Here is a 9,294-nt window from a genome sequence, read left to right as displayed (position 1 = left end):
CGGGGTACGCTTCGAGACGGTGCAATTCCCCGGCGTCAAGTCTCTCCAGCAAGTCTATGATGCAGCCGTGTACTACCTCACGAACAGGGAGATTACAATGTCACAATGGAAACGAGCTCGCTTTTGTTTCCGAAGATGGATCCAGATGGGCAATACGGGATGGTCGTGTTCGACTCCATCGACCAAGACGAACTCTATCCGTACAACTGGGCTGAGCGCGTTCGGAAGGATGTGTCAGCTACTGCTGTTTTCACAGTCGGCAAAGAGGATAAAGGTGAGCTAGTTGTGACCATGCGCCGTGCGGCGTTCTTAAAGATTTACCGACCTCACTTCTCGCTCTCCGAGGACGTACTGCAAGAACTTGCGACGGGTGATGTCATGCTCAAGACCGTGCGTAGTATTGTGATCGTGCGATTCTGACCACCATGAATCCATGATCTGATTGGATAAACTAACTAATATGCTGTGAGTGGAAAACCGGTATAAGCGGATTCTATTGTTGCACAGCGCTAGGCGCGAAAACTGTGCGAGTATTTTTCATAAAACTCACAGATTTTTACCAAATAAAAAACATACTACGAGAAGGGCCGTCGTATATGCCACATCTTTTGAATTTGTGAGTATGTGAGTATTTTAAAATGGCCTTTTTAGCCACTCCATATATGTCAGTCGTTCCATTTTGAAATGAAATACCAACACTCTCATCATCAGCAACTTTGATAATATTTGTAGGCTGGTGTTACAGGCCAGGATTATTTACATGAATATGCACGTGATTATCGTCATGGATAATCCTGGTTGTGAAGTCCTAACTTAAAAAAGTAGCCATATGGGAAAGATTCGAGAAGATTCGTTGAGGATGAGGAAGATACAAATGTGTGACTGAAAAGCATCCAGGATTGATCCTGTTCGTACCAGGACTAAAATACTGGAAGTCGGATTTGTATTGTAATAATTGGACCAATGTACATACTTAATCCTGTATTAGGACATGATTAAATCCTGGAAAAAGAACTTATAATTTTGCTGACGAGTATCTATGTCTATACTGGACATCCGAGAGTATGTAAACGAAGACATTAACTTGTAGATGACCAGTGTACACTGAGGTACGCTTGATGATTGGAAATGCACTGGAGTTTATTACTCCTACGTAAACTCTCATGGATAACTGCTCTTCCACCGGCGTCTGCGCGACTTCTTCTCCTCCCATTTGGCTGTATTATCTTCACTGTAAATTGCGGAACGTTTTTCTTCCAAATCCATGGGTTCCACACCCTCCGAAGCTCTAGCTGTAAGAAGATTTCCAGACAGTAAGTAATAGAAGAGCTCGAAGCGACGCTTGGTGAGCGACTCGACGCTGACATCGACAGGGATTCCGCGGACTACCTGTCGGATGAACATCCACGATACGTACACACCGCAACTATACCCATCAAACTAGATGGGATTGTTCCGTGCGATGACATCGTAGTCATGGAGTCCAGATATCTTGAGATGTGTTGCAATAGCGTTAGCTGCCTGCTTGTAGGTGGTGTGATTCAGGGGATCGTAGAAATAGATTCGCTTGGGTCGCCCTTGACTGTCACGCAGCACCAGTGAAAGTTATCGAAAATCAGTGGTAACAGAACCGTATCCACTCCATCATTGGCAATTTGAGCAAGAACATGTTCGCGTACAACTTTGTCGACCGCGCCGTCATCTTTGTTCCGAGTTCGCTTCGTTTTCGGGACTGCAGATTGGAATCCTGCAAACCGGCAATTGGGGTAATCTTGAGATAGTCGCCAACATAGCGCCCGTATAGCTCCGTCATTCAACCAGGTGGGCGGTATTGCCCTGTACAGCAACGCGAATTGGTTCGGCATATCCGGTATACGCTGATATGGGTACGTCGTCAGAACTTCGTTCGCAATTTTCTGTGCAAGCTCATGATATTCAGCTGGTAGCGTAGGAATTGCTTCTTCCGTGAGCCACTTGAGTAGATCTAGACCCATCTGCACTGCATCCTTAAGGTTTTGTATCCGCTTAAAGGTATCTATCTGCTTTCTGGTGAAGTTCCCAACATCCTTTACAGCCACTGTCTCCACGTTACGGGGCATAACAGCTTTATCCGGGCTCGTCACTCGGGCATCTTGGTCTTCCTCAATCGAAATGGCGTTTTCTGGGGTATTGGATACCGGTAGCACCTTCAGACACGCATCGAGGAGTTTGGAAGGTAGTAGGTAGAACGGATCCTGTATTAATACAGGATTCTTCAAGAGTTTGAGCTTTGGTTTCTTTTTCTCCGCTTTTGCGTGGCCAGAAAGCCGCCTCTGTGTCTCAACCAAGCCAGGACGCTCTCGGTTGAGGGTTTCAATCAACGCCAGCAGAGTGACCTCCCCTGCTGTCTTACGACCAGCTTCGGCCGCTTCATACTACTTTCTGTCCGTTTTCTCGTTCGCAAATGTTTTCTTCTTTGGTTTTCGAGATGCTCCAACCTTTTTCTGCGTTTGGGTTTAGTCGGATTGGCACATGAGATCCTGCCGCTATCACGTCTTTGTCGGCGTTGTCATCTTTTCTGTAAGTATTGCCATCCCCATAGTGATCGTAACTCGACTCGTCGTCCGAACTGCTACTGATCTCAAACTCCTTCCTAACAACAGCATCTCCCATTACAGAGAGCGACGCATTCGCGGAAACCACCTTTCGCTGTGTGGGAGTACATACCTCGGTTTGATCTGCCATCTTGCGCTGTCTAACATTTCTCCACTGGTTCATAACAAATTCCAACATGTCATCAAATTCTGCATCATCTTCGATGTCGGCCATCTCGTTGGCTATTAGGTGTGTAGCCCGGACAGCCTCCCTGTACCGGTCCGAATGGGTTCTGACCTTTGCGGCGGTGCTGCCGACTACAGAACTGGAAAACCTCTCGTACACAAACTGTTTAACCTTCTTCAATTTCTGTGTCGAAGTAGTCCACCTAGAAATCATGGACAAATACAGGATTAATTTCGAATACGGTTAGGTAATATCCAAAAAAATCCTGTAAACAACCAGGATCGCGTGAATTCCATGATTTAATGTGGAAGTAGACTTACCTCTGGTCGATGCGGCTCCACGGGATAAGAGGACCACGAAAACCGACATGTTTCCTGTAAGCAATAGCGTGGCGGCAAGGCAGACACATCGACGCCACAAAATCGCAGTCACAACTCCAATCATCGACGCGGAGTCTGTGTTCTTGAAACAAACCACGCACCAGAACAACGCGTGCGTCTTGCCCGTCTTCCTCGCAGTTGTATCGCTCGGACTTAGCAACACCAGCTGCATACTGTCGCTCGATATGTTGAGCAACGAAATGAGTCGTAAACCGGAGAATGTTCTGCATTTCTTCATCGTAGTTGGAGTTTACGAACTGACCGATGCGAGCCAAGCGGTACTCGTACTCATTTTGTTTGCGACGATCGTACGCAATCAGAGCTTTAACACACATAGCCATGCTCATAGATCCATCTACACCCTCTTTTAACTTCCCAAAAAAGGCTTCGAGTCGTTTATTCGTGTGGTTCGAGAAGTGAGGTAGCTTGGCTCTCAGAAAGTAAACCCAGCGCTCACGAGATGAATCCCAATTCTTCAGAAAGTATTCGTAAAATCCTTCCAATCCACATCGGTTGCATATACCCTTCAGAGACGCGTTGGCTTCGTTGTACTGATCTTCTGTCGCAGCGTACACCATCTTATGAACAGCCGCGTCAATTTGGCTGGCATCCTCAGACGAGATTTTCCCAAACACGGGTTTATCTGCATTTCCTTGAGATACTTTATCACGTGAAAGTGACAGATGATGATACTCGCCTCGGGGAAGTTCGCCTCCAATACACGGATTTCATTCAGGTCTTTGTCCACAACAATAAAAAAAACACGGAGCAGATCGATCCGCGTCGGATGTGATCTTTTGAAGTGAGTGATAGCTCGTTCCATATGCCAATCACCGTTAGCTTCAATGAGCGATTGCTGCACAACTGCTCCCTCTCCGAATTCATTCATTCCCATGAAAGTTAAAAGCTGATAATTGTACCTAAAATCATGGAAACATACCGGATTCAGTCCTTGAAAAATCCTGTACATCAAATACGAAGCTGTTCACTTCCCTGTTTGTCTTGTGACTGCAATCAACTAGAAAAACTTCACTGAAACGGCCGAAAATGCGCCGCATGTGTGCCGTTGCAAGTGAAATGACGCCTGTCTCTCCAGAACCAGTCTCCGCAACAGAGGAGATATTCTCAGGATCAGCTGCAGCGAATAGCGCGATTTCCCTTGCAGTTGCCTCGTTATTATCTACGCACGAGACTGCAGACGAATGTTCTCGAACCAAGTTATCCACATCATCTTAGATAACATTCTCGTCGTGTTCGAGAAGATAATCGTAAATGTGGGAGCGATTGGTCTCCACCGCCAGCATTCCATCCACACGAGCACCTACCAGTGGGTCGAGAACGCCACGTGATGACGGATACGTCGCAAACGCAGCTGGCGAAACTGGGTGGTTGTGAACGAAACAGCCATTCTTCACCTGCAACTTGCCACGTACAAAATTCCACTGAACCACAAAGCGAAACTGGCAATCCGTGAGTCGAATATGTTGTCTGGGTCTGCTGCCTTCACTTCGAGACTTTCGTTTCTTCCACCCGTGGGTGCATATATAGGTGCGCTGGTAGGGATCAAAGCCCTCCGGCACCAGTTGCGAGTCGTTTCCCCCCTTTCTTCGTCTTCTTAAGGCGCTTGTTTCGTTCGGTCCTGGACATCGTCTCCTTTACGGGCAACACCTGCAACGTGCGCTGGCAGTACGCTACAAAATACGTCTGCCACGCCTCCCAATTAGCATGATATTTCACTGGCGGCTCAACACAGACAGATGCGGCATCGCTGCTGACTTCGTCTTCACCATCTCCATCTGATTCCGAGGAATGCACCGCTTCTACATTCCGCACTGACGCGACCTTGCTGTCGCAGGCTCGCTCCGTTTCGGCTTCGTTGCTTGGACTGTTGTAGCTCTCTTCACGCTCGTCGTCCTGATCTCGACCTTCCTCCTTGCGCCCCTCCACTTCAGACCCGCCAACGAGATGTGTAGCAGAGAGATCAGAGCTTGAGCGGTGAGCGGGGAGCGCTCGCTCCTTTTCGTGACCGCTCGCGGCGCTCGCGGCGCTCGCGGCTTCTCCAGCGCCGTCCAACGGCATCTTATCGGGACGGTAAAAACCGAAATGAGAAAGCTGCGAAAATATAAAATTCGGAAATAACGGAGTTGGTAATGAATTTTAACTTTCAATCCTGGATACCACCATTATTTTAATCATGTCTATTCTCAAGTAAATAATCCTGGCCTCCAACGGTTGCGATATTTGTATTACCGTAGAATCAAACAATAGAATGAAAATTACTCGTAGAACCAACCCAATATAATTAAAAGCAAACTTAGCTTGATTATTACCAGAATTATCGTAGCCGTAAGTTAAACCATACATCGATGAATTAGTAGCCAGTGTGTTATTCAAGATTGATAGAAACCGAGCTGTATCATTCGATGATCTCATACATCATATTTTTCCTTGATTAACGCTCTCATAGCTTTATTCAACTGAGGAACAGAGATAGAAGCACCTTCTTGGTGTTTACACTTCTCAGAGATGAATTGGTAAGTGTTATTCGTAGCCATACGAAGAAGGTTGCGGTTCTCAATGAACGATACCAGACATAACGTCTCAACTCCTTTGTTCTTGTATTTGGAACAAACCTTCAGATAAGTTGATCGACAGCGGTGTAGAAAGACGCCAAACGCTTAGTCATTAATCTCATTTTCAAGATTCGTGTTTCTGCTTTCTTCAGGAATGATTTTCTCAAAGTTAGCAATCATGAAACGACGAACTACTTCACCAGATTCATCTTTGTGGTTTGGTCGTTTGTTGCTACTGATAATTGTTGGAATATCCCAGTCATGGACTGGAATCGAGCCTTTTCCTTTCACAGGACATTGAACTGAACCACGCGTCCCCATACTCAAGGAATCAGCCTTTGGTAGTGTCTTAGCAAGATTATTTATATCATCACAGCATATAATTTGTTTCTTAGCATATTCAGATAATCCAAACTGCTCTTGGTGAGAATTGGATAACCAACATAATCGTGAGCAAATGAATACTTTACAAGGTTCATTAAAAAGGATTTACCTGATCCGCCCTTACCAAATAGGAATACCATGAAATCAAATTTATCGCTTAGCTTAGTCATCAAGTGACCAATCATAAAATAGATAAACTCGATAGTCTCATCATCGATCTGAAATTTCAAGTACTGATCAAGTAGAGGAGCATAGTCATTGTCAAATATCAAATTCCGAGTCAATGTATGTTCGGTCTCTACAATATCAGTGGTCAAAATAAAACTAGACAGATCGTAGATACCATTCTTGAATCCAATATAGTTATAATCTAGTTTAATGAACTCAAAGTTCGGCTTGATAATGTTCTTGATGAGTAAAGTAATTGCTGATGATCTTGTGATTTGTACATTTGAAACAGAGGCTCAGTTGTCAATACTACATTTAGAAACGTAGCCGGATCGTCGTATTTACGAACATAGTAATACGGAAGCATATTCTCATAGATGGCAAATTCACGCTTATATTTGTCTTTGACGAGATCAATCAGCTGCTCTTTGAGAATATCCGAAGGCGTTTTCTTTTCCTTTTTCTTTGTCATCTCTCTTTTCTTTGACTTCCTTTGGCTCGTAATCTTCTTTCCATTTGTTGTATGACGCGCGGTCAGTTCCGCCAGCAATGGATTTGATTTGAGCCTCAGATAGCTTCAGATGATATTTGGATGTTTCCCAATCATTAAACCCTTTCAATGCAGCGGCTTGATCAAATCGATCTGTCATTGTATGAAGAATGCACAAATATGTTTTGTTACGCATTAATCCAAGATCGATGTGTTGCTTGCGATGTAGCACACCAGCCAAGTTCCACGTATTATTGTTATCACAAAACCATGATCTCTTCATCATGGAACATAGTTTGTATAGACGCTGATCGTATAGTCCGTTTGACACACAATATTCAACAAAATTAAGTTTCTCATAAAGCCTTAAGAAGGTTTCTATGTCGTCATCACTGGTGCGACAATCGACTCATCCACATTTCGAACTTCACTTACTTTGACATTCGAGGTCTCGACGGGTTCGATCACCGATGGCAGTGGTGTATCAACAACCTCAGTGACGACTGGGGTATTGACTTGTGGTGGCATTTCCACCACAAGTCAATACCCCTAAGGTTGTTGATACTTCTACTATATTACTCTCCACGGCAATAGTTTCCTGATCCATAATAATTGGGTGCTAGCCGCAGCGATCCTTGTTGCTGCCTAGTTTACACTGTTCTCCGTTTGCTTCTGATAAAGTTGCACATTGTTATATTACTAAGGTTATGTTTTATTTTATATTTTACATATTCGTCGCTCCTCTTTGCCGACTGTGAAAACAGCAGTAGCTGACACATCCTTCCGAACGCGCTCAGCCGAGTTGTACGGATCGAGTTCGTCTTGGTCGGCACGACCATCCCGTATTGCCCATCTGGATCCATCTTCGGAAACAAAAGCGAACTCGTTTCCATTGTGACATTGTCGAGAAGAGCCGACAGTACCCGAGCGTTGTATACACTACCGTCAAGTGTCTCGTAGTCGTCCCTGACCGTGATGTGCCCCAGTCGCTCGGTGATACTAATCTCCCTGTTCGTGAGGTAGTACACGGCTGCATCATAGACTTGCTGGAGAGACTTGACGCCGGGGAATTGCACCGTCTCGAAGCGTACCCCGCAGAAATCTCCTTGCGCCGTCCCGAAGCGCTCGTCGGAATACTGAGCCTTAGCTGGGTCGACGTAGTGTCTAGGATCCATGACGAAGTCGTACGCATTGCGTAGCTTTTCCTCTCGAATAGAGACGAGTTTAGCTCGGCGTTGGTCCCAGTTTTTTTTTTTTTTTTTGGGGAGGCAAATGCGAGTGTAGAGTGGATGAGATTCTTGAGCTCCCTGCAAAACATGTTGATGTTACTTTTGAGTTTTTGTCGTTGGGAAGCGAGAACGTACCAAACATCGACTCAATGCGGACAGTGCCTTGGCAATTTGGAGGTGCTTCTTCCGGCCACTGTGGCTCAGCTGTGCGATCTCTAACTCAGCTTGTTTTAAGCGTGGATCTCCATCTGGACCATGTCCAGACCGATATTTCAGCACCGCGATTTCCGACTCGAGTTCGTGGAGCTCTTCGCGAAGGAGTTTAGCTTCCTCCTGTAAGTGAGAACATTTTACAGGGTCAACAAGAGAGCATTGTTGCACACGTCAACTGTGACTTTATCCGTCGCGCTGCGTAGGTGCATCTGCGTCGCTTGGGTTTCGCCTCGTCCAGAAACTGGGTTTGCTCCGCTGGGTCGTGTGCGTCATGTAAGGGCCGTTGAAAACTGACCTGACAGCTTAACGCCATTTTCTTTCGCGAGTAGTGGGACTTGATTCGTGTCGTTTGCTGATAAGTTGGCAAATTCTGAAGTGATCTCACTTCACGTGACCTCATCAATATCCTGAGCAACACACCGGTACGTGATGACTTGTTTCAAGTGTTGGTGTAGTTTACTTTGGGATTCCCAGTTGGTTTTCGTGTCATGGGCAACTGCGAAAGCCTTTCCAAGTTGACGCGCATCCTACCATCTGCAATAGGATCGATTCTCAGTATTGCAAACGAGCGGGCTCTATAGATAATCCTTACGTCTTTTTGAGGAAGTAGCTCAACCATACGTGCAAACAGAAAGGACTGTTTAGTCATGATGACAGCACCTTTATTAACTGGAAGACAACTGCATTATTACGTGGTGGAAGGCGTGGGTTTCAGACTGCAGCAGAACCGCATGAATCCATGGCAGTGCTTTTTTCTATCCAAGGCTACGGATGACTAGATTCATCACGGTACGTAGATCGACAACGGCGGTTGTTTGTACACCAGTTGGGAGAGCTCGATTCGCAAGGATCGACAAGATTCGGCGCATGTCGAAGGAGACATTGACAGCGGCTCCAGCAGCGTTGTGTCGAAATGTTCCACTTGCAGTTGGCGCTGGTAGAATGCCAAGTTCGGCGATGTCATACAGCGCGTATCGCATTTGAATACCTTGAGGACTGATCTTCAACAGCAGAACATACTGGATTCCACTGTAATTGCACCACCATTGAGCAGCTTCTTCCAGACTCGCCCAAGTCTGAGATCTTCCAACCTCCAC

General features: G+C 45.7%; 4 protein-coding genes across 4 annotated transcripts; 1 reads left to right on the top strand and 3 right to left on the bottom strand.

The window, feature by feature from the left end:
• Positions 1–105: 105 nt before the first annotated feature.
• On the top strand, positions 106–420 carry PPTG_06343 (hypothetical protein; the record flags this gene model as incomplete). Its single annotated transcript, XM_008900243.1, has 1 exon — positions 106–420. One exon carries the CDS (start codon positions 106–108, stop codon positions 418–420), a length of 315 nt encoding a protein of 104 aa, XP_008898491.1.
• Positions 421–1,541: 1,121 nt separating this feature from the next.
• Positions 1,542–3,718, bottom strand: PPTG_06342 (hypothetical protein; the record flags this gene model as incomplete). The annotated part of the gene is made up of 3 exons (XM_008900242.1): positions 1,542–2,407; positions 2,478–2,962; positions 3,081–3,718. 3 exons carry the CDS (start codon positions 3,716–3,718, stop codon positions 1,542–1,544), a joined length of 1,989 nt encoding a protein of 662 aa, XP_008898490.1.
• Positions 3,719–4,372: 654 nt separating this feature from the next.
• Positions 4,373–5,219, bottom strand: PPTG_06341 (hypothetical protein; the record flags this gene model as incomplete). The annotated part of the gene is made up of 3 exons (XM_008900241.1): positions 4,373–4,512; positions 4,721–4,831; positions 4,928–5,219. 3 exons carry the CDS (start codon positions 5,217–5,219, stop codon positions 4,373–4,375), a joined length of 543 nt encoding a protein of 180 aa, XP_008898489.1.
• A 2,181-nt stretch (positions 5,220–7,400) lies between these two features.
• Positions 7,401–8,406, bottom strand: PPTG_06340 (hypothetical protein; the record flags this gene model as incomplete). The annotated part of the gene is made up of 4 exons (XM_008900240.1): positions 7,401–7,427; positions 7,484–8,062; positions 8,120–8,317; positions 8,374–8,406. 4 exons carry the CDS (start codon positions 8,404–8,406, stop codon positions 7,401–7,403), a joined length of 837 nt encoding a protein of 278 aa, XP_008898488.1.
• Between the last annotated feature and the right edge of the window lie 888 nt (positions 8,407–9,294).

The sequence above is a fragment of the Phytophthora parasitica genome, assembly GCF_000247585.1.
Source record: "Phytophthora parasitica INRA-310 unplaced genomic scaffold supercont2.9, whole genome shotgun sequence".
Lineage (NCBI taxonomy): Eukaryota > Oomycota > Peronosporomycetes > Peronosporales > Peronosporaceae > Phytophthora > Phytophthora nicotianae.
This window is presented reverse-complemented; position numbering and strand designations above follow the sequence as displayed.